Source organism: Penaeus monodon, chromosome 42 (genome assembly GCF_015228065.2).
Source record: "Penaeus monodon isolate SGIC_2016 chromosome 42, NSTDA_Pmon_1, whole genome shotgun sequence".
Taxonomy (NCBI): domain Eukaryota; kingdom Metazoa; phylum Arthropoda; class Malacostraca; order Decapoda; family Penaeidae; genus Penaeus; species Penaeus monodon.
In genome coordinates, this window is record NC_051427.1 from 7,384,632 (window position 1) to 7,410,805 (window position 26,174).

Below are 26,174 nucleotides of genomic sequence, written 5' to 3' on the forward strand. Positions count from 1 at the left end.
GACACCAGGTGACACTCAATCACTATGGTAACAAACACAAAAGAAATTCAGGGGCATGGTTAAATTACCGTGCCCCTGGTTAACCTCTAAAGTATATGTATATGTATGTGTATATACATGTGTCATATGTGCATTCCCTTCTGTACACTGCTATACTAACATTTTATGCATGAAATTACTTTGAATTGCTTTTAGATAAACCATTTGACTCGTTAAATTAGAATTGTTAATTAAAATAATTTCCTACTTGTGAATTAACAATTATCTTTAATATCAGGAACTTTCTACCCCAAGGTTTAAATAAGTCTTGAAAATCCTCATGATGGCTTAATTAATTTTGCTTTCTTGGTAAATGTTATCAATATGGATAATCATTCAAAATACAAGATGTAAATCCTTTTAAGTTATTTTCTCGTATTAATATATTTCAAATCGATGTGACTAATGTAACTTCACAATCAAAATTACATTAAGTCATTCAGAAATCATTTGTCTGCGTTGACATGATTTAATGTTCATTTACTGAAAAGAGGAAGTGATGACAGGGAAGAGTAGCAACGAAACACTAAGGCTATTTTCTTGCCTTTATTTGGTCAAATAGTCTACTACAGAATGAATAAAGAAGATTAAGTGTAATAAAGAGTGATAATTATATCCTGTATGTTCAGAGATTAATAATTACAGCACGGATAGTAAATTCGAATTTGTTACATGCGGGAAGACAGGAACATACGGGTAAATTTTTAATCGGTGAAACAAAATTGGACCGAATATTCATTTTGGGCGATCATGTAAATGATTGGCATTTATTAAAGTCATATGATCATACAAGGAAGAAAAGGAAGAAAATTTGGTATGACGAATTTTCCCGTGAGTGATGAATGAGGTGCGCGGGTTGAACGTTGGGGCATAGAAGGCGGGCAAGGACGGTCTGCTCCTCTTGCGCCTCCCTCCTCCTTCCTCCTCCTCCTTCTTCTTCTTCCCCTCTCCTCCTCCTCCTCCTCCTCCTCCTCCTCCTCCTCCTCCTCCTCCTCCTCCTCCTCCTCCTCCTCCTCCTCCTCCTCCTCCTCCTCCTCCTCCCATCCTCCTCCTTCTTCCTTCTTCCCTCTCTCCTCCTTCCCTCCTCCTCCTCCTCCTCTCCTCCTCCTCTTCCCCTCCTCCTCTCCTCCTCCTCCTCCTCCTCTCCTCCTCCTCCTCCTCTCCTCCCTGCTCCTCCTCCTCCTCCTCCTCCTCCTCCTCCTCCTCCTCCTCCTCCTCCTCCTCCTCCTCCTCCTCCTCTTTTCTCCTCCTCCTCCTCCTCTCCTCCTCCTCCTCCTCCTCTCTCCTCCTCCCTCCTCCTCTCTCCTCTCCTCCTCCTCTCTCCTCTCCCTCCTCCCTTCCCCACCCGCCTCCTCGCCCTCCTCTCCTCCTCCTCCTCCTCCTCCTTTCCCCCTCTTCCACTCCCACTCCCTCCTTCCCCTTCCTCCCTCCTCCTCCTCCTCCTCCTCCTCCTCCTCCTCCCTCTCCTCCTCCTCCCTCCTCCTCTCTCTCCTCCTCCTCCTCCTCCTCCTCCTCCTTCCTCCTCCTCCTCCTCCTCCTCCCTCCTCCTCCTCCTCTCTCCTTCCTCCTCCTCTCCTCCTCCTCCTCTCCTCCCCTCCTCCTCCTCTCCTCTCCTCCTCCGCCCCCCTCCTCTCCTCCCTCCTCATCCTCCCTCCTATCCTCCCCCCTCCCCCTTCGTCCTCCTCCTCCTCCTCCTCCTCCTCTTCCTCCTTCCTCGTCCTCCCGCCAGTTCGATGTCAGAGGCGACGCGGCTTAACCCTCCCAAGGGCTTCCTTCCCGGAGCAAGGGGGGCCCATGGACGCTCTGCCTCGACAAGCCTTGCCGAGGACCTGGAGCGGCTGCTGTCATCTCTGCCAGAAACAGAAAAAATAGAAACATCGAAGTAGTATAAATAAGGATAACATAGCAACGGTGATTGTGGCAATATTAGTAGTAGTAACGAAACTCATACTTAGGAAGACAATAAAAAGTAAAATCACTATCTGCACAATTTATGCATAATTCAGTATTCGACACTTTTAATGACTGAATAATATAAATAAAAGATAATTAAGCAAAAACAGTATGGAGAGAGAGAGAGAGAGAGCGAGGGTGGGAAAGGGAGAGAGAGAGAGAGAGAGAGAGAGAGAGAGAGAGAGAGAGAGAGAGAGAGGAGAAGAGAGAGAGAGAGAGAGAGAGAGGGGAGGAGAAAGATGCCAAAGTAATATTGCATATCTAATGTACATGGAATTTAAAAGCACTGAAACTATATACAGTTCTGCAGGTTAGGAAATCGGTCCCTTGGAAAACATTACGGTATTTTGCAAACCAAGAAATGCACTGTTTAATAAATATTGAGACATTCTCTCTGACAGCATTTTATTGTTAGAATTCACGAGTTCATGCATACTACGCTTTTTGGTATGATTAGTGATGGTGGTAATGATGATAATGATGCTATAATGTATTAATTGTTCTTGAGTTTTTATACTACAGTGTGTTGTTATTGTGTCTAGGAATACTATTAACCCCCCCCCCTCTCCCTTCCCCATCTTAACTCCATCAACCCTTCCCCCCCCCCTCTCTCTCTCTCTCTCTCTCTCTCTCTCTCTCTCTCTCTCTCTCTCTCTCTCTCTCTCTCTCTCTCTCTCTCTCTCTCTCTCTCTCTCTCTCTCCTCTGTCTCTCCCTGTCTGTAGGTGTCTGTCACTCCCATTCTTCCTTCCTTCTTTCCTCCCAGCCTCCCTCCTTCCTTCCCTTCCATACCTCTCTCTCTTTTTTTTTCTCTCTCTCTCTCTCACACACACACACACACACACACACACACACACACACACACACACACACACACACACACACACACACACACACACACAACACACAACACAACACACACACAAAAACACACACAAAACACCACACACACACACACAAACACACTCACATCACATCCTCTCTTCATCTCCTACCTCACCTTCTCCCCCTCCTTTCATCCTTCACCCTCACTTCCCTCGTCTCCCCTTCACCCTCTTCCCATTCCATCTCCTCCACTCTTCTACTCCCCCCACCCACTCCACCATCCCATCCTACATATCCCTACACTACACCCCCCCATCCACCTCATCCATCCCCTTCTCTCTCTCGCCTCTCTCTCTCCTCTTCCTCTCCTCTCTCCTCTCTTCCCCCCTTCTCCTTCTTCTTCTCCTTCCCTCTCCTCCCTCTCTCTCTCTCGTCCTTCTCCCTCTCCTCCCTCTCTTCCCCTCCTCTCCTTCTCTCCTTCTCCCCCTCTCCTCCCTCTCTCCTTCCCTCTCTCCCCTCTCTCCTTCTCCTCCTCTCCTTCCCCTTCTCCTTCCCTCCTCCTCCTTCCTCCCTCTCCCTCTCCCCCGCTCTCTCTCCTCCCTCTTCCTCTCCTCCTCCTTCTCCCCCTCTCCCTCCCCTTCTCCTTCCTCTCTCTCTCCTCCCTCTCCCTCTCCTGGCTTGACACATGAAACATACGAATATGTATTTGATTTTACATATTGTCCATCTACCCTTGACTTGCCTTACTTCTTGGTAAACCTGTCTATTATCATGATTTTATTTCAAGAACTCGACATTTGAAAGTAACAGTAGATCGCATAACAGAGCTAATAAACATATCGATAGTGATCATTTTCTTCTCTCTCTCCTTGATTTCGCCTTTCTTCTCGCATACATCTGTGTATACCTGCGCTGGAATGTATAAATGTAAACAAAGCTTCTGAAAACAGCTGATGGTATCACATAGTTCTCGCGGTGACTGTTCCTGAAGTAATGCCATATTTGGCTCTAGAATAAGTTTGATGACCTAATCATTACCCTGTATAAGTGGCAGTCCGCGCCTGGCGTCCACACAGTAAGCTACTGTTCACGCTGTTTCACGTGTGTGGTTCCGCCAGCCTTCCGCAATGGGAAAGGGATTGTTGCAAGAAGTGGTGAGGGCATAAGTGATTATGTTTATAAGTGATGTGTAATTGTGCGTGATGATAGGCAATATTTTTTCGATAATTGAAGAAAAGACTAATTTACGGAGTGTATTTGGTGTCTGTTAAACGCATCGTCGTCGATGGGTGCCCTGTCAGATTCTGACATTGGCTGTCACAGTATGGTGTCTCTCACGATGGTCCGTCAGTTGAATCATCTCAACAGGTCGCAAATTCACGCTGTCTGCCAGTGACTTGGTGCAGAGCAGCCGTTGTCGCCCCTTTGTTTTGGTACCCTCAACTCTTCCAGTGCGTTAGACAAGGTTGTGTACTATCATCGGAACTTTTCTCATTGTGCGCTGAGTCGATAATGAATAACATTGCACACATGGACGGTATTAAAATAGGAGGAGTCAATATAAATAATTTAAGATATGCAGACGACACTGCCATCATTGCTGAGACTGAAGATCAACTCAAGAAGATCATGGATATAGTTACAAGAGAGAGTAAAAAAGCTGTTCATGAAATCAACCAGAAGAAATCTTTCACCCAAGTAATCTGCAAGAAAAAATTAATCCCAAAATGCTCAATAAACGTGGATGGAAAGAACCTAAAGCAGGTAGACAACTCCATCCATCAAATCAGAAAAGGAAATCCCCAGAAGAATTGGGATTGCGAAAACAGCCTTCAAATCAATGGCAAACATCCTAACCTCTAAAGTCATCAATTTACAAACAAAAATCAGATCTCTGAAATGCCTGGAGCACACTCCTCACCCAAGTGTTTCGTTGGACAATCAGCAAAGCAACGGAGAAAAGATTAGTCGCTGCAGAAATGTGGTTTCTGAGATGGATGCTAAGGATACATGGCTGAAAAAGGTTAGCAATGAAGAGGTCTTAAGAAAAAGTGATCCACGAGCGACAATTTTTTTTTTTTTTTTTTTTTTTTTTTTTGACATGTTATGAGGAAGAAAGCATTAGAGTATCAGGCCATCACTGGAAGAGTTGAGGGTGGCAAAGCAAGGGGTCGACAACGGCTGCTCAACACCAAGTCACTGGCAGACAGGGTGAATTTGCGACCTGTTGAGATGATACAACTGACAGACCATCGTGAAAGATACCATACTGTGACAGCCAATGTCAGAATCTGACACGGCACCCATCGACGACGACGAAACGTCCTTGAACCTTCTCAGTCACAGGGCCTATCATTCTGTCGTGCATTGTACATTACTTTCGCTTGCACTGTTTTTGCTTAATTTGTTTTCTTTGATTACTATTCTTCATTCATTAAAGATGTCGAATACTGAATCATACATAAATTGTGCACATAGTGATTTTACTTTTTATTGTTTTTCTAAGCATATATATTTTTTCTTTATAGCTAGCACATGACCGCGATCGGAAGCGAGAAACAGAGAAGGAGGTATGTATGAGTTTCGTTACCACTACATATATTGCCACAATCACCATTGTTGTATTATCCTTATTTATACTACTTAGACGTTTTTAACTTATTTTCACAGATATTGTCGCTGTGATTCATATCCTAAGCATTAATATTGTCTTCTCTTAATATTATTTTTCTCTTTTCTCATTCCAGACGAAGGTGAAGAAGAATATGCTTGATCTGCAGAAACAAGCCAAGAGACAGGAAAGGGAGGCAATGCAAGCTGCACAGGAGGCAGTTGGGCGAAGGCGGCGCAGGAGGCGCAGGCTGAGATGCAGGCACGAACAAGTAGATTACTCGACGACTCTGCCGTGTCCGGGGAAAAGGCGCTCCACCTGCCTCGCCCCGCAGACATCAGGCAGGGCAGAGTCGTGCGCTCGACCAACCCGCGCGAGAGGTAGGTCAAAGGGAAATTATGTTTTCATGTTAGCATAGCCTTGATTATATTGTTTTTGTTTCTTCTTTTGTTTGTTTGTTTATGTGGAGTTACGTATGTTTTACTGTGATTATTATGTTTACTGAAGTTATGTATTTTATCTTTCACTGTAATTGTAGCAACGTCATTATTGTATATTTATGTACTCACTCCAAGTGCATCACAAACATGAAAACTACAATTAAGTATCATGCTGTGACCACGACGGCTCAAACATGAACCTATCGTAAAAAAAGAAAAAAAAATCTCTTTGTGTGTGGCCCATGTTTTTTCACTGTTTTGCCTGTGTTTTAAAATATGTCATGTAATTTGAGGTCCATACCTATTTTTCTACTTGTGGCAGAGACGACTGCAGCCGCTCCAGGTCCTCGGCAGTACCTGGTGAGACCCCCATTGCTCCAGGAGGAGGAGGAAGAGGAGTAGGAGGAAGAGGAGGAGGAGGAAGAGGAGGAGGAGGAAGAGGAGGAGGATGGAGAGAAGAAGAAGGAGAAGAAGAATCAGCCTGTCCATTGCCGCCTTTTATGCCACTTTGCTCTCTATTTTTGTTTTTTACTAATTCTGTTGTAGAGTATTTAACCAAATAAAGGCAAGAAAATAGCCTTAGTGTTTCGTTGTTACTCTTCCCTGTCATCACTTCCTCTTTTCAGTAAATGAACATTAAATCCTGCATATGTCAACACAGACAATTGATTTCTGAATGATCTGATATGAATTGAAATATGATATGAAATATATTAATACGAGAAAATATCTTCAAAGGATTTACATTTTGTATTTTGATTGATTATCCATACTGATAACATATGCCAAGAAAGCAAAATTAACTGAAGTCATCATGAGGATTTTCAGGACCTATTTAAAACCTTGGGGTAGAACGTTCCTGATATTAAAGGTAATAGTTAATTCACAAGTAGAAGATTATTTGAATTAACAATTCCTAATTTAACGAGTGAAAATAATGGATCTTAAAACTTTCATGCTTAAAATGTTAGTATAGCAGTGTTCTGGAAGGAAATGCACATATAACACGTGTATATACTCATACATATACATACATATGCATATAAACGCACAGGCACATGCATAATATACACATACATACACATAGACATACTACATATACTGTAGATACACATATTAAAACACAGACACACAAACACACACACGCACACACACACGCACACACACACACACAAACACACACACACACACACACACACACACGCACACACACACGCTACACACACACACTACACACACACACACACAGACACACACACACACACACGCACACATATATAAATATCTTCTTTTTTAACGGTAGGTTCATGTCTGAGCCGCCGTGGTCACAGCATGATACTTAATTGTAGTTTTCATGTTGTGATGCTCTTGGAGTGAGTACGTGGTAGGGTTTGTGTTAGTATTTGTGTGTCGGTGTCGGTTTACATACACACACACATACACACACACATAGACACGGATGTAGATGTACATCTACATCTACATCTACATCTACATCTACATCTACATATATATATATATATATATATATATATATATATATATATATATATTTTTTTTTTTTTTTTTTTTTTTTTTTTTTTTTCTTTTCTTTTTTTTTTTTTTATGTGTATGTGTTTGTGTGTGGTGTGTACATATACATACACACACATACGCAAGAAATGACAAGCATACGAGATGCGCGTGCACATGCGAGCACATACACACTTGTATGCATGTGTGTATATGTATATATATAAATAACAACCCTCCCTGACCAGGACTCGAACCTAGGTCACTCCTGGTTAGGGAGGGTTGTTATTTATCGATATCAATGCTGCATTGAATTATTCCATCTTTCATGTATTATTATTATTAACGGTAGGTTCATGTATATATATATATATATATATATATATATATATATATATATATATATATATATATATATATATATATATATATATTTTTTTTTTTTTTTTTTTTTTTTTTTTTTTTTTTTTTTTTTTTTTATCAACATGGCGCCAAGACAGGCACCACAATAAGATAAGGCGCCACTTAGTTCGTCAAACACCGCATCGGTGATGGCACAAATATGCATGCATCATCATCAACTAGAAACGAAATGACTCAAAAGCTTAGTGAGTGTGCATCCATGATGTGGACCTTCTGCAACGCGGGCGTCAATTCTGTCAGTTCTAGATATTCGTGTCAGGCTCATCCTCTTCTGTTTCGACCCATATTTCGTGACGTATTATTACTTCATTTTCATGAAATAAATTCCTTTGCTCCTCCTCAAGGTCGAGCTTTCCAGAGAGGAGCATTTCGTGCGATCCGTCGTGGTAAATATGTATTATCGCTCCGCGTATGGCCCCCACCCCTACAGAGAGAGGTAAGTCGGCGTCATCTACAACGTAGGTCACCAGTCCCCATTCACGATCCTTGATCTTCATGTGATTAAGATAACTTTTAAATTTCACCTGTACAGTGTCTGATACGTGTTCGAGCTTCATATTTAGGTGTGTTACATCATGTAAAACCAAATTCAGCTTCTGTGCTACCTCCATGCTACCTATAATATACCCTGTCTAACCTGTATCAATGAACACATCCACGTCTTTGCCATTGACGGTCACTGTTTCATCCATAAATTCAGCGGCCCTTTCGAAATAATCGTCGTTAAAGTCACGGAAGGTCAAGGTGTCGTCCTATAGATTTAAGGTGCAGTTAAAATAGTGCAAAATGTCCATGCCCAAGTAGTTACAATCATAGTCTTCGACTATACAAGTATGCTCATAAACTGTGCCATGGAACTCAAAATCTACAGATGCGAAATCTTCTCCAGGCTTAAACTTGCCCCATTTCTTCAGCTATTCAGGGGTAATCGTTACGTTATAGAAGCCAGTGTCCACAAAGAAGGTTGTCTTTTCGCCCTCGCACGTGAGGTCCACGTAGTACGTCATATCATCCTTGTGGTACATGGAATACACGTCCTCCTGCGTCGCCATCGTTGCCGAGTAATGTCTCGTTTCGAATGTGTTCGGGGAAGCCTTCGGGTGCCTTGGATTTTCGTAAAGAGGTTCACATCACTTTTGGACTATGTGCGTGACTAGAATGCACACACAATATGTTGGCGCGGCCGCGCAGAAATGTGTATGTGTGTCGGTGTTTGTGTTAGTGTGTGTGTCTGTGTGTGCGTGCGTGCGTGTACGTGTGTGTATGTGTGTGTGTGTGCGTGCGTGTGTGTACGTGTGTGGTGGTGTGTGTTAGTGTGTGTGTCGGTGTTTGTGTTAGTGTGTGTGTGCGTGTGTTTATGTGTGTGTACGTGTATATGCGTATGTATGAGTGTGTGTGTCATCGTGTGCGTGTTTCTGTGTGTGTATGTTTGTGCGTGTGTGTGTTTGTGTGTTGTAGTGTGTGTGTGTAGCGTGCGTGTGTGTGTATTGTGTGTGTGTGTGTGTGTGTTGTGTTGGTGTGCTGTGCTGTGTCGTGTGTGCTGTGTGTTGTGTTTGTGTGTGTGTGAGTGTGTGTGTGTGTGTGTGTGTGGTGTGGTGCGTTGTTAGTGTGGTGTGTGTGTTGTGGTGCTTTGTGTTGTGTGTTGTATGTGTGTGTGTGGTGTGTCGGTTTGTGTGTGTGTTTTGTGTTTGTGTGTGTGTTGTGTGGTGTGTGTGTGTGTGCGTGTGTAGTGTGTGTGCGTGGGCGTGTGTTTGTATACACACATATACACAGGGACACACACACACACACACACCAGCACACACACAAGGCAAGATTTTTATACACGCACACCGACATACATGCAAATTCCGTGCTTATATACATACATACGAGTATATACAAACACACGCACACGCACATACACAAACATAAACATACACACACACACACACAAACTTAGTATGAACAAACACACACGCATGAACACACATACAGAAACGCGCCCACGCACGCACACACATACACATACACACGTACACACACACACACACACACACACACACACACACACCACGCACGAACACACTTATACAGAAACGCGCCCACGCACGCACACACATACACATACACACGTACACACACAAAGACACACGCACAAACATCATCATCATCAATAACGGTATGCTCATGTTTGAGCAGCCGTGGACCTCTCCACCATCCTTCGCCACTAAACTCGATCTTACGCTTTTCTTTCCACTTGTACCATCGAAAACCCGCAAATATCTTTGATATTGTCGCTCAGTCTTGTCTTTGGTTTGCCTCTTCCTCTGTTTCCTATCACCATCCCTGTCAGCAAGTTTTTCTCAATACTTTTACTTCTCATCACATGACCAATAAACTTTAATTTCCTCCTGTTCAAGATGTCCAACAGCCGGTCTTTACAATTTATTTTTCTCAGCACTTCATCATTTGTCTTCTTCTCTGTCCAGCTAATACGCAGTACTCGTCTGTAACACCACATTTCAAAACTATTGATCTTTTTCTTGTCTATCTACTTCAGCACCCAACACTCAGAACCATATGATGCAATTGGGAAAACTAATGAGTTCAATTACCTCAGCTTTGTCCGTAAGGTAATGCTTCGGTCTTTCCAGATGTTATTGAGAGCAATTGTGGCGTTTTTGGCAATGGCAATTCTTTTTATCTCCGGTGAATCATCAAATGTATTAGTTAAAACAGCTCCAAGATAAGTGAACTCTTTCACATTTTCCACAATCATTCCATTGATTGTAACATGTTCATCACTGTTGATTGCCGGTTATCTTTGAATCTTCATGATCTTAGTTTTCTTGGCATTAAGAAACAAGCCAGCCTTTTCGCTTGCTTTATCTAGTAGTTGTTGTAGTTCAGTGATACTGCTGGCAATCAAAACTATATCATACTGTTGATCACGATATTCCAGAGGATATCGTGATCAACAGTATCAAAAGCTTTCACATAATCGATGAAACATAGGTATAGGTCTTTTTGATGTTCTCTGTTTTTCTCTATGATCAATTTTAAATTTAGAATCTGGTTTCTGGTACCTTTTCCAGGGCGAAAACCTGCTTGTTCGTCTGTAATTTCCTCTCTTAACTTCAACTTCATTATTTCAGCAATAATTTTCAACAAAATTTTGCTGCTGTGACTTATTAATGCAACTGTCCTATTATTGTTGCATTGGAGTGCGTCACCTTTTTTAGCTATGGGAGTAAAGATTGATTTTACCCAGTCTTCTGGCCATTTTCTTTTATTCCATATTTTTGTGCAGAGTTTGTAGAAGAAGTATTCAACACTTTCGCCAGCATTCTTAATTAGTTCTGCTGTTATTTCATCTATTCCGGGGCTCTTGTTATTCTTTACTTCTTTTATGGCTTTTATAACTTCGTCTAGTAGTGGCGGTTGTTCATCTTCGTTTTCATTGAGTCCAATTAATGTTGTTGTTAGATCTTTATTCTTTTTGTATAGGTTGGAACAATATTGATTCCATCTATCTTTGACTTCCCTTCCATCACACAAAACAAGTCCATCTTCAGTTTTGATAGTGTCCATTGTAGGTCTAAATTTTCGTGTGATGCTTCGTACTCCTTGGTAGAGTTCTTTAGTTGTCTTATTGATAGAACAGTTTTCAATTCTCTGGCAATGTTCATTTAAATATTTTTCCTTATCTTGTCGCAATAATCTTTGAATTTTTGTATTTTGTTTTTTGTAAATTACTTTTTCAACTGGATTATTGATACCCTTTGATTTTAGGCATCTTCTTGTTTCAATTTCACTTAGTGTTTTTTCAGATATCCAGGGGGAATTTGTCTTTTTCTTTTTGGCGATAGTTTCTTAAGCAGTGCGTTATGCGTATGTATGAGTGTGTGGCACACACACTCATACATACGCATATACACGTACACACAAACACACGAACGCAGACATAAACCCTGATAATACGCATGCACTCGTACACACACACGTAAACACACACACGCACACACACACACACACACATAGACACACACCACACCGGATCCTTTGAGACCTTGACCTTTGATAGACGAAGAAGAGGTCATCCTCCTCTTCGGTAGCAGCGCCTGTACTAGACGGTTGATTCTTGACCTTTGACCGTGACGTCAAATGCTCAGCATCGCGGGGTTCAACAGTGAGCGCACTTTCTGCTCCTGCCTGAAATCCGCATCCACCGCCTGCTAACTATAGTTTCACGTATTCCGAATCGGGTTACCTGTAGGCTATCATGGTGCAGTTGCTTGTCCAGGGGAACAGCACATTGGCTATATACATATCATCATCAATAACGGTATGCTCATGTTTGAGCAGCCGTGGACCTCTCCACCACACACACATATATATCTTCCACGCTCGATTAATATCTGTGATGTCAATTGTCATCCAATTTTAAGACTGCCTTTAACCTTATTTTCAAATATCCTACGGAAAATGTGTTTGATGCTGAGAGAATAAAGCTTTTAAACCGTATGATCATGTTTGGTAAAGATGCTGAGTGGTTTCTGAGTAAATGAAAAATGAGAGCAGCGTAACTTCAGATTCTGCATACGATACTGGCTACTAAAGATCTATGATAATAAGTTTGTATACATAATCAAGGGTTATTATAGTAATCGCTTTGATGATTCGTTACAAGCTGTCATACCGGTCAGAATGTCGATTAGCTTATGTGCATTAGGCACGTTTCCCGCTGATCATTGCTGAGAAATAACTGAAAAAGCGAGAACTTTGATCATTAGCGCCAGAATACGTAATTTGCTTATAATCAGCATAATGAAGAAGCTGGGAATGGATAATACTGCTATAGGATCACGTATGTATTTATATATAGCATATACTTATTGTGGTCAGAGTATGCAAAAGGTGAGCGGGGTCGTTAGTGAACACAAGACTCCACTCGATGTTTTTTTTAAGGCATTGTTATTTCATTGTTATTATTATTTTCAGAAAAAACTGCCATACTTAAAATAAGAAATATCTACCATTCCATAAATCTTGTCTAATCCTCGGGCCAGAGTTTTCTGGGAAGGCCTAGGGTATAGCAGTGCATTGATGGGAGGAATATGTCTTCTAACAATTCGATATATTTGACGAAACTGAATTTTCCCTCTTTATCCCTATCGACATTCCGAATCCCTTTTGGAGGCATCCTAATTACCTTAAATTGACGCCAGATCATGTCAACAAACACCACCTTTAAGGGACTCATTTCATCGCAATCATCAAAATTAGACATGCATGCAATTGACTCCTGGTGTTTATCTTAATGGAATCAACGTGTGATTTTCTTCTTTTCTTCTTCTCCTTCTTTTTCTTATTCTTCTTCTCCTTCTTCTTCTTCTTTCTTTCTTTCACTCTTATATTTCTTCTTTGATTTTTTCATGGGTTTATGTATTCTCTTTATTTTGCTTCATTGTTTGTCTGTCTGTCTCTGTTTCTCTTTCTGTATATCTTTGTCTCTGTCTCCGTCCCTGTCGGTCTGTCTATCCCTCTGCCTCTCTCTCTCTTTACTCTCTCTCTCTCTCTGAACACGTATACTATACATACATACATACATACATACATACATACATACATACATACATACATACATACATACATACATACATACATCCATGCATACATACATACATACATACATACACACATACATGCATACGTAGAAAAGGTATGAATGAGAAGGAATATCTCAATACAAGATATGTTTGGCCGGTTTCGATTGCGTCTTCGTCAGAAATACATATATCAGAGAAATTACATAGAAAATATATATCAGACGTGAGCTGACAAAATACCTGACTGTGACCTCCTATTCGTTGCTCGCGGAATTGTTGCCGTGACCTTGGATAATTTGAGCCTGCCCGATGCCGTGTTGACATTACTCTCCGTCGCGATGTATGCTGCCTCTATAATTTTTCTTTTTAGTTTGTTCAGTCCTCCATGGACTATTTCTGCTTCCCTCCAGTTCGGTAGATGTCCAGTTTCATCTACATGTGCCACCATGGCGTTGGAAGTCCTGTGGTGACGGATGTCAGCTTGATGTTCGCTGATCCTGGTGCTGAAACCACGGCTTTAGAGAGATCACACAATGTGAGTAGATTTATTTGATTCTTGTCTATGTTATCATGAATTTTGTTTGTGATTTTTATTAAGGCTGTTTCAGTGGATAACTTACATCTAAACCCATGTTACGTTTCAGAAATAAGGTGATTAGATTCTAAGAATATTGATAGCCGATTTGCAACAATTTTTTCTAGCACTTTAGATAACACTGGGAGTAGAGTTATAGGACGGTAATTGTTCAATTGTTCTGCATCTCTTGATTTGAAAATGAGTGTTATGTCTTTTTTCCACAGTGATGGGTAAGTACCGGTGACTATAGATGTGTTTATAATGACAGTTAAATAGAATGTAATTACGAGTAAGCTTTCTTTGATGGATCGAAAAGCAATGTTATCCACTCCGGCAGCATTCGTTTCACGTAAATGTTTTATTGTTAAGGCTGTTGTTTCACTCCTATTGGCTGTGGTCTGAAAGCATTTGTTGAGGACTTTTCCTTGTGTTTTGTGGGGCCAAGGAAGCAGCTGTCTCTTCATAGGTGAGTCTACCGATATTTGCAAAGTAGTCGTTTAGAGGTTCTATACTACTTAAGGAATCTAGGGACGTGTCTGTGTGGTGTGTTTTGTTTGGTGCTAACGTTAATGTTTCATTGGTGTCGTGTTTACAGTCATTGAACTTATTTTGAAAATATATTGTTTTTGCTGATTGGATTAATGTTTTAACATTTCTGTTTTCTTGTTTATACTCAGAATGAAGGGCGATGTCGGTTCTATTTGTTTTGAGAAATTTGTGAGTGCTGTTTCGGTCATGTATAGCTCTTTTGATATCCTCATTTATCCATGGGGCGGGGGGCGTCTAACAATTTTGGTTTTAAGGGGGGCAGTGGCATCTATACTATTTTTCAAACGTTCGGGAGAATGTTTACTTGTCTGTTAACGTCATCTGTTGTAAGAATCTCTGAGAGGGCCGACTGGCTGGCACTAATATTTTGACAAAGTGATTAGGGGTCGTAATTTGTCAGGTCACGGGAAGTTTTTATGACAGGTTGTCGCTTGGGATCTCTTTATATCTATTGTCATAGTTAATAGTTCGTGGTCTGCAATTTGACAAGGGATAGCGTCACTATACGTAATGAGGTCAGATCTGTTTGAAATTATGACGCCTATCACGGATGAGGTGTGTTCTGTGATCCTGGTAGGTTTATTTATGAGCTGATTTAATTTGTTTTTCCTAATGATCCAGGTACTTGGTGATGAATTGCGTCATCCCACTGGCGGCTGGGTAGATTATTTTTTTTCATTGTTCTTCCTCTTGCTGTTCTTGATATAACTTCCCCTCGATGTTACTTGCGTCGATGCCTCGCTTTCATCCCAGGAACCGACGCCTCAGCATTGTTGGGGAAGCGCTTGCGTGATGCCGGGCGAGGGGAGCCGACTCGGCAGCGCGGTCGTGGGTCGGCTGGCTGGGGGCGGGTGGAGAGGGAGGGGAAAGGGTGTCGGGTACAGGCGTAGAGGTTGTATGAAGGGGGGAGGGGAAGGTTGCGTGAGTGTTCATGGTTCTGCGGGGTGGAGGTATAAGACGTTCTCTGAGGGGGGAGGGGGTGCGAAAGGGAAGGAGGAGGGGGGTGGGTGGGAGGAATAAACATTAAATTAAACATCAATATTTCAGATTAACAAGGCGATGCTACCTTGAGGGAAACAAGTCCACAACGGGTATTTTGTATGACATAGGGATGGTCCTGCCGCGTTAAAATCAGCAGGAAATATTACAGAGAGACACAGAGGTATTCAAAGACCCAGGGTAAAGGCTTACATAGGTTTCAGCAATTTGCATGCATTGTATAAACTGTATATGCTGTTTCTGGCTGATTCGTGTATTCTACAGAGAATATGTTGAATTTCTAAAGGATTAAAGATCACAAGTTGAGTTTATAAAGGATCAGAGATCAATAGTTTAGTTTAAAAAGGATCTGAGATCACTAGTTGAGTTTATAAAGGGTCACAAATCACTTTTTGAGTTCACGTAGAATCGTTGACTATTTGTTGACTTTTAGATGTTAGTACAGGAACAAATGAGAGACAGTTAAAGTAATTTCAGCAGGAATTTAACACTTTATTAAATAAAAGCAGGCAGTTGCCTTATATACATAAATGTCCTCACAATATCATACATGATAAGTAAAGAGCAGAAAAATGCAATATAAAAATTACCAATAGGTTAAAAGTCTCTACAAGTTGTATCATAATCTACCGTTTTATACAAATGAATATGAAAAAAAACAGCGAAAATATTTGCCTACGATGCATGATTCCATGAAACTGCTAAACAGCGGTTGAAATATATATCAACAAGAGATGAATAGGCTAAAATCTCCTTTATACACAGGATGACGCAAGATTAACTGTATCATTCAGTTCTTGCAGATAAAACCCTGTTCTTGTTCGAGAGACGAGAAATGAAGATAAATGAAGAGCGTGAATGTACAGTAAAATGACTATGATACATGGCGATCCCGAGTTCCCCAGCCTCGGAATACTCAGCAATGGAATGCGCGGATCTTAGGGACTATTCAGTGTAACGAGGCTTAGATTACAAAGCTATTACAGATTATAAAGCTATTATTTTGAAGGCGTTGGAGCTAAAGCGTTGGAAGGTCACTTTTTTGTTATATATGTTAATTTTTTTGTGTGAAAGCGAGTAGAATGTACAGAGAATTTGTAGTAAAAGGGGTTCTAGAGAGCGTTGTTATAAAATAATGTTTGTATATGTGAATGATGAGAGAGAGAGAGAGAGAGAGAGAGAGAGAGAGAGAGAGAGAGAGAGAGAGAGAGAGAGAGAGAGAGAGAGAGAGAGAGAGAGAGAGAGAATTGTGTGTGTGTGTGTGTGTGTGTGTGCGAGTGTGTGAGAGAGACGAATCGACACTCGAACTTTCTTAATACTCTGGAATCAAGATTATCATTTACGTGAACGAAAATCAAATATATATATATATATATATATATATATATATATATATATATATATATATATATATATGCACACACACACACACACACACATATATATATACAGTTACTCCAAATACCTTTCCTAACCTTTTTTTTACGCCGCTGAGACAGGTAAGTCAGACTGTATAAGCAATATACAATATGTATATAACTCCTGCGGCTAGACTGTACATTACTGCACATATAAAGTACAGAAAAGTGTAAAGCCCAATAAAGGGACAGAAGCTCATAAAAAAAAACTTTCTGTACGAAAGTAGATGTTTACATATGATATTTTTGGGTCTTTTGTCTTCATCTTTAATTTCTAAATTTCGAAATGCCTAAGCGAAGAAAACACAGGGACACTGCAATCAAATAAACCAGGTATATAGACCTATACATATGGAAATTTTGACATGCAATGCAGTGAAGGCAGAAAGGATTGACACCTGTATATTTCTATACGCCCAGAGGTGAGAGTGAAGTGCTTAATCATGTGAGAAAAATATTGGAAAGATTAACATGAGGAAGACAGAAGGACGAATATTAATTAGTGGTTCTTAATTTTTTTCTTTTTTTTTCTAATACCACGCCCCTTTTAGGAATTTAACCCCCCCCCCGTCTCTGAATAAAATTCCCTCCCAGATTTTAAAGAAAATTAAAAATATGTTTCTTAGTATTTTTTTTTATCGAGTATGAGTTAGTCACATAACTATCCTTCTCCTTCACAGAATAACAAATATAACTAGAGATATTCCCGATTTTCCCAAGGACTCGTAACCCCCCCCCCCCCTTTTGGAAATTCCTGACGCCCCCCCAGGTTAAGAACAACTGATATATATCTTGCATTTTTAGGTCCTTCATTTACTGACTTTAATTTTAGCCTTAACTTATCTACTTATTCACCGTTGGTTTTTAACCTTTTTTTTTTAATTGTCTGTATTTGTATACTTGGGATATGTGTAGCGTGTAATAGCGTGTGTACCTGAGTGTACGTTTCCGGCGTTATACTGCGCGGGTGAACGTCCCTAAGCGCCTATAGATCTATCGCTGATTCCTCTCTCTCTTTCTCTCTCTCTCCTATTTCTCTCTTCTTCTCTCTCTCTCTCTCTCTCTCTCTCTCTCCTCTCTCTCTCTCTCTCCTCTCCCTCCCCCCTCTCCCTCTCTCCCTCCCTCCCCCTCTCCCCCCTCCCCCTCCCTCTTCCTTCCTCCCGAACACTCATTCCAACGCCTCAGCTATATTCGTCCTCGTCGGTGGATGGGCGTTTCGTCGGGCTCGGGGTGCGGGCGTGGGCGGAAGGTGGGCGTCTCGAGTGTCGGGCTTGTGGGCGGTGGTTGTGGGCGTCGTCGGCGAGGGCGCGGAGCTCCTCGGACATGTCGAGAAATCCTTGGTCCATGCGGGAGTGTTCGAGCCGCTTGATTCGAGGGACGGGATATTTTAAAAACAATCTTTTTGCTTTATTTGTGATCATTATTCGTCATCATATTATTATTATTATTATCATTATTATCATTATTATTATCTTATTATTAAATATCATAGTTCTTTGCTTTATTATCATCATTATCGTCATCATTTTTATTATTATTATTATTATCATTATTATTATTATTATTATCGTGTATTACTATGCAAACATTATATTTATCATTATTATTATTATTATTATTATTATTATTATTATCGTTATTATTATTATTTTATTTTATTATTATTAATATTTTATTTTATTTTTTTATTAAGGCAACCAAAACGTTATTTTGACCTGCCACTTGGAAATTATATCTGCTGTACTTAAATCTCGTGCTGACTACATGAATAATTATACAGAAATATTTTTTTTATAAGAAAATAATAATGATGTAAACTAACGCTTAACTATAATTAATTTCATACATACTGTGGTTGGGGAATCAGCGCCGTGACTCAAAGCAGCTGTTTGACATAGGATGCGGGTAACCAGCCTGCATTCGGGCAGCTAGGGATATACATACATACATACATACATACATACATACATACATACACAAACACAGACACATATAGACATACACATATACACGCACGCATGCACGCACGCATGGAAACACACACACACACACACACACACACACACACACACACACACACACCACCACCCCACACAGAACTAAAGACAGAGACAGACATACAGAAAGACGAAAAAAAAGGTCTCTTCAGTTCCACCCGCGCTGCAACACTCTCGCAACAGCTACCTCACGTGCAAAAACCCTCAATTCGCACGGTTCTAATTCTTCTCCCTCCTTGCACGCATCCTTACCTCGGTGGCGAATCCAGCCTGTAGGGGGGAGCGGCCGAGGAGGGGCGTGTGGGCGACCGGAGAGGAGGTGAGCGACTGGCGAGGGTGCGGGCGCTGTTCGGGCAGCCAGAGACGATGCCATTCAGGGATGAATTTCGACTGAGAGAGAAGGGAGGAAAAAGGAAAAAAAAAAAAAAAAACGAGAGTGCTTTGCGTCTAAACGTCCGCGGAGGCTTCCTTAAGTCTGTTAGAAATAATAGTAATCGTAAGAAGAAAGTGAGGAACATACAGGCAAGTAACGGAGTAAAGCGGGAAAAAAATAATTAGTGGTAGACAGGAAGGGGATTTCTATGGCGTGGCTTGTTGGAAAACCATGTGAGGAAATCTTTGGTGTCCTGGGGAGGGATATTTAAATTTCATTCGAGAGGGAGAGGGTAAGGGAGGGAGAGAGGGAGAGGGAGAGGAGAGGAAGAGGAAGAGGAAGAGGAAGAGAGAGAAGAGAGAGAGAGAGACGGAAGGAGGAGAGAGAGAGAGAGAGAGAGAGAGAGAGAGAGAAAGAGAGCGAGGCGAGCGAGAGCGAGCGAGCGAGCGAGAGAGAGAGAAAGAAACCCGAGAAAGAACCCCCCCTAGAAAGCAAACCCCCATATCACCTGTTGGGTCTCGAGGGCGCCGTCATCTCATCGATCCTCCGCGACAGGTCATTCAGCTCCCGATGGGCGCCCACGACGCGTTCCAGCCGACAGATGGCCTCGTAGTCTCCCTCGGCTCCTGGATCTCCGTCCAAGCCCAGTAAACTCACCACAGCCCGACGGAATTCCTGGAGCTGTGGTGAAGCGAGAATTGAATTCCTGAAGTGGGATGTGATTTGTGGTGGGATTCCTGAAGTGGGATGTGATTTGTGGTGGGATTCCTGAAGTGGGATGTGATTTGTGGTGGGATTCCTGAAGTGGGACGTGATTTGTGGTGGAATTCCTGAAGTGGGAGGATTTGTGGATTCTGAAATGGACTGATTGTGGTGGATTCCTGAGTGGGACGTGATTTGTGGTGGATTCCGAAGTGGGAGTGATTTGTGTGAATTCCGAAGTGGGAGTGATTTGTAGGACCTGGATCGATTGGCATTCCTGAATGGACATGGTTCTGTTGTATATTCGAGGAATTGAAAGTTGAATGAAGTGGTTGGTGGGATTTTGAACTGTAATGTAGCAAGAAATCCGAGAAAGATGTGATTTACTGATAGAATTCCTGAAGCCTTAACAGAGGAAGAATGTTGTTAGACTAGGAAACTCAGGCATATCGAAAGCTGAAATTCCAAAAAAGGAAAATGAGGTTTTTATGCCAGTATTTCGGAAACTTTTGCACCACGTGTGGGGGAGGAATACCATTATGTTCCCATAAGCCGAAATTTCAAAAAGAAAATATTCCAGATGTCGAAATTCTTGAAGCTTTGGTTGTATGTGGATGATAATATCGCTGTGGAAAAAAAGAAAGAAGAAAGAAAAATAGGAAGAAAGAAAGAAAATATATTATGAGTTGGAATTCTGAAGAGGAAAAATGATATTTGATATATTTCTATATTCGAATAATGCGAAGGGTGGATGTCAATATGGAGAAGAAAGTATGTTATTTTAAACCTATATTCATTTTGCTGTTCTTTGTATATTCAGGAATAAAGTTAAAGAAACGAATGTAGGATCCCGTATATAGTAATTTCTGAAACATTTGTTCATTATTCCTGAAGGAATGATGAACAACGGACGTAAAAGTTACTGAAAATATATATGAATTACTTTGGGATAGAGTAAGAAATGCACTCAAAAATGACCTTTGCATATCAAAATGTCATGCTATCTCTCCCTGAAGACTACTTAAAATACCCTTAAAATTCCCTTGCTGACAAAACACCCTGAAATTTTCCCTGCTGACAATTGCACGATGGTTCCCTGTTTACAGCAGGCACCATAAACTCCCGCTGACAGCATACCTGAAGTCTCCCTTGCTGCCACCTTACTTCAACAGTTTCCGTTAACAACATATCGAAATATTTTCTCTGCTGACAACATACCACGTTCCATTTGCTCATAACATCCATCAAGATTCTCTCTGTTATCAACATACCTCTTTTCTTTTCTGCTGCCACCATACCCAAAGATTTCTCTACTGCCACCATTATACCCTAAAAAAAATTCCCCTGCTTGCCACCATACCCTCAAGATTTACCCTGTTGACATATCCTAAAAATACCCTACCTTACCCCTGCTACCTCAACACCCCAACCTGCTAACCTGCAAGACCTAACCTATCCTGCTCGTTCCCTGCTTTCTGTACCTGCTTCTCCCTGCGTGTTAGGTCCCTCACTGCTTGCTTGGTGACTGCGAGTTCTTGTGTTATGCCTTCGAGACTGTTCTCGTTCACCCGGCGTTCTTCAAGCATGTGTTCTCCGTGGGCTTTCATCTGTAGGGGGAAAAGGGGGGGAGGATAGAATAAAGGAAGGGAAAGGTAAAACGGCGATAGAAAGATGTTAATTTACGTGGTGGAAAGGAGAGAATTTAATAACAATGTGATAAAAAGTAGGCCTACATAATGGGAGAGGGATAGAGTGAAGGCCTATGAATAAGATTTGTGTAGGAGATATTTATCAAAATACATATAACAAGAAATGAGTTACGGTAAATATCAATTAAAGAGATATTGCATGAATTTAATAAATACTGCATTCAGGAAATACCCCATGAACTTAATAAATACTGCATGAAGGAAATACAGTTATGAAAGCACTGTGTCGAAGTTTCTATGCTGCCCAACATACATAACAGTCAACATCCAACATGACCAGAAGGGGCTGAATCCTCCCGACTCTACATTATCAGAGGAAACAGCTCCTTTTACTCGCCTTTCACTCCCCAACTTACTTGACCCAACCCCAGTTTCCTCCGAGTGACGTAGATAGCTCGTGTCCTGTAAACTTAACCCCCTTCGTCAGTACTGGATTGAATCTGACACTCCAGCGGGCGGAAGCAAGCACCCGAGGTCTATATGAGTCTATAGTCTATCTTGCAAGCGCCTTCCCCTCGAGGAAAAGTCGATTAAAAAGGAATGTAGCTTGCAGTTGCCCCCCCCCCTACCTTCCCCTCCCTCAAGCACCAACTCTTTGTCTGGCTTGCCTCCCCCGAAAACCACAATTTTAAATCTTTTTATGACTAAATTACACCTATATAGTTTTGGTTATAGCATAAAAACTCCCCCTAGAATAGATTTTTTTCTAAATGTTTGTTCGTCTTAACCTCCCCCCCCCCGTGTTGACTGTTTGTCTGTCTCTGTCTTTTTGTCTATCAGTCTGTCTGTCTGTCTGTCTATCTCTCTCACCTGTTCCTTCATTTGCGTTATTTTCTTCTGTTGACGAGATCGAATTGCATCCAGTTCGTTAATCTTCGCCGTTAATTCTTCCACTTTCTTCTGCTGCTGTGCTGAGCGACCCTAGAGAGTAACAATATATTTTAGGTTTATATATATATATACATATATATATATATATATATATATATAATTATATATGTAATTATTATATGACAAATATATTATATATAATATATATAATATATAAATAATATATATATTATATATATATATATATATATATATATATATATATATATATATATATATAAATATAAGATTATAATATATATATATTATATATATATCTAATATATATATATATATATATATATATATATATATATATATATATATATATATATATATATATATATATATATATATATATTATAATATATACACATATAGATAGATAGATATATAGACATACATACACACACACACACACACACACACACACACACATATACTAACACTGCTACCTCAACACCCCAACCTGCTAACCTGCAAGACCTAACCTATCCTGCTCGTACACGCACACACACACATATATATGTGTGTGTGTGTGTATGTATACACACACACACAATACTACTACTACTAATAATAATAATACCAGTAACATGAGCAACTGACAGCGGTAATGATAATAATAATTATTATAATTAAAAATTCTGTCAATTTTACTTTTATATCTGTGAGCGTTCTTATATACGCGTTCGTGTGTTTATTTTTGTTTTAAAAAAATGTGTATATATATATTATTACATGGCTGCCCATCGACCATCGACCTGCGTACGACCGTCAAGTAATTGCATGACCTCTGCATGACCTGACGCCGCTTTACTCCGACTGCGACGGACTAACGGGACTCGGAATGCGTGGACGAGACACTTCGGGTTGGTTCGGGTTCGGGCTTCGGTCTGGTCGACTCAGAATGGGTCGTATGGGGACTAAGGGCGAGGGAGGACGAGGAGAACGACCTCGGACGGACTTGCGCAAGGAGGTGGTCGGCGGAGCAGGGTTGTGGTGACGATAATTTACATTTTATGTTTGAAGTTGGACCTTATTCGTCGTCCTCTATTGCGTATAGGTTTTTCAATATAATTATTTTTTTCTGGTGTGTTATGGTAATGTATGTTTGCGGATGAGGTGGGTTTTTTTTTTGTATATTTTTGATATCCGGTGATTGGTGTAAATACAAATCAATTATAAATTGGCTTTATACATTTGCATACTTACAATATATTACTTTAAAACTGGCAGTACTATAAAAAGGAAAGTTAAAAGGAAATAATATAATATCTAATAGAGATGACTGTAACACGGAAAATATACAAGCCGAGCATATTGAGTGATTGTTAATTAGTAAATGTAACATGGTAATTAACTATAATTAAGAAGTGATTACGGCAGCAGTAACACACAAGAATATATGCACATACGAATGGAATGTGGACATAGAATTAAAAGAAACAAAAGGATATTTATAAATTATTATGCTTGACACCAAAGTATATTAACTTAGAACGAAAGCTACGTAACAATATATACACACACTATACTATGTTAAACACTCGCATAACTAAATCAAACAAACTGATAAACAAACAACAAACAAATAACAACAAAAGCAAATCAGAAAAAAAAAAAAAAAAAAAAAAAAAAAAAAAAAAAAAAAAAAAATATATATATATATATATATATATATATATATATATATATATATATATATATATATATATATATATAAAATAAATAAACTTGGCCTACCTTTTCCTCCGCAGCGTCAGCGAGTTGCGCCTGAAGGTCTCGAAGCTGGAGTCGAGTCTCGCCCAGTTCGGAATTGAGTCGCTCGACCATCCGGCACTGGCGCTTGTACCTGCGTTGTGCGAATTAGCGTTCCTCAGTCGCCGTTTGTTCCACTTTCGTTTTCTAATTTTATTTTATTTATTATTTTTATTATTTAATTTTACTTTGTCATTACTTCGGGTTCTCGATTTTTTTTTTCAAGCAATCAAGATTAAATTCTATGTTATGGGTTTACTCTCTCAAGGTTGGAGGGAAGAGAGAAATGAAGACCGTGATATATATATATATATATATATATATATATATATATATATATATATATATATATATATATATAACAGAGAGAGAGAATGAAATGAGAGGAGAGATGGGGATAGGAGAAGAGAGAATAAAATAAGAAGGAAGAGAAGAAAAAGACAGAGGGGGGGAGGAAGAGGAGAAAAAAGAAAAAAAAAGAATAGCGAAAAAAGGACATAGAAAAAGAGACGCAAAAATACACCCAACAAACGAAAAAGTGAATCCAACTAAACCAGATCCTCTCCCCTTCCCCAATCCCCCCCCACACACAACCCCCACCCCCCAAATAAAAGACAGGCCAAAGATACGCACTTCGCAATCAATTCATCTCTCTCCTCTTCCAGATGCCGCGAGGCCCTGGCAGCGTCCTCCGTCAGGGCGAGCTTCCGACGCAGCATGTCCACGTGCAGGTCCTTCCGGTCAACTGCCTCCCGCAGACTTTTGACCTTCCGCTGGAGTTGGTACACGGTGGTCGTCTGCAAAATGGGTCGGGGTCAAGTTGAAAATTACCTCTCCTGGCTGTGGGTGAAAGGTAATAACTCTCCCTGGCGAGGCATCGAGGCCCTGCCACTTCAGATATGACCCAGAATGATTAGTTCTATACTAAAAGTACAAAAAAGAAAGTTGTTTAGGTGATAGTTTATCACCTTCCTAGATAAGGACTGGAACCTCTGCCGCTTCTGGTACGACCCAAATTGATCAATATTAAAATAGAAGTTGTTTTGGTAAAGGGTAACCTACCCTGACAAGAACTCGAACCTCTGCCGCTTCAGTTACTGACCCGAAATGATTAATACTATACTAAAAGTTGTTTGGGTAAAAGATAAATACCCGCTTTGAAAAGGGACTCGAACATCTGCCACCCAGAATGATAAATACTAAATTGAAAGTTATTTAGCAGAAAGGTGAAACCCTCCCTGTAATAAGAACTCAAACCTCATTCTCTCCAAGTAACACCTAGAGAGAACAGAACCACGTAAAAGGTGTCTGGTAGAGTGGGTAACGTCGAGTTCTTATCAGGAAGGGTACTTACACCACTGCGCTACTGCATTATTCCATCATCACAATGTGGTCGTGAGGAGGTGGTACAGTTGTTTGGGTGAAAGGTGGCCCTAACTGACAAGGAACCGAACTCACTCTTTCCAAGTTATACCCAGAGAGAACAGAACCAAACCCCTTAACCACATGGCGACCGGAATTTACATTAGCTTCGTGGTTTAATAGTAATTATCAAGGGGTTGTGTGGTCAACAGATTTTATTCTCTCTCTGGGTAACTATGTTTCCATATAAAATGCATTGCTGGGCTATTCCAAATTAGTGAATTTAAATGGTTCTTAACTGTTTTAATATGTAATTATCTCACTTTACATTGATGTAATATCAATGATTTCCAAACAAAGATCAACATGAAGAATATTTCTTTTTGACATTTATATATCTGTAATAAAGGCAAACAAATAGAAAAAAGAATATCCCAAAATATGTAAGAGAAAAGGACGAAAAAA

At 40.5% G+C, this 26,174-nt stretch overlaps 1 protein-coding gene and 1 long non-coding RNA gene across 3 annotated transcripts in view; one reads left to right on the plus strand and one right to left on the minus strand.

The window, feature by feature from the left end:
- The window catches only part of LOC119598915, a 22,020-nt gene extending 15,577 nt beyond the window's left edge, over positions 1-6,443 (plus strand). The window contains exons 1-3 of one of the 2 annotated variants that reach the window (XR_005231036.1): positions 3,407-5,385; positions 5,563-5,806; positions 6,189-6,443. This is a non-coding gene — a long non-coding RNA (uncharacterized LOC119598915). Of the gene's footprint in view, positions 1-3,406; positions 5,386-5,562; positions 5,807-6,188 lie in introns of those variants that run through there. The other variant, XR_005231037.1, reaches the window with a different exon arrangement.
- Positions 6,444-19,777: 13,334 nt separating this feature from the next.
- Positions 19,778-24,561, minus strand: LOC119599305. Its single transcript, XM_037949049.1, has 4 exons — positions 24,333-24,561; positions 22,527-22,637; positions 21,489-21,614; positions 19,778-19,986 (listed from the first exon to the last, which is right to left on the minus strand). The coding sequence occupies exons 1-4, from the start codon at positions 24,420-24,422 to the stop codon at positions 19,810-19,812; spliced, it is 504 nt and encodes a 167-aa protein (XP_037804977.1). The 5' UTR covers positions 24,423-24,561; the 3' UTR covers positions 19,778-19,809.
- Between the last annotated feature and the right edge of the window lie 1,613 nt (positions 24,562-26,174).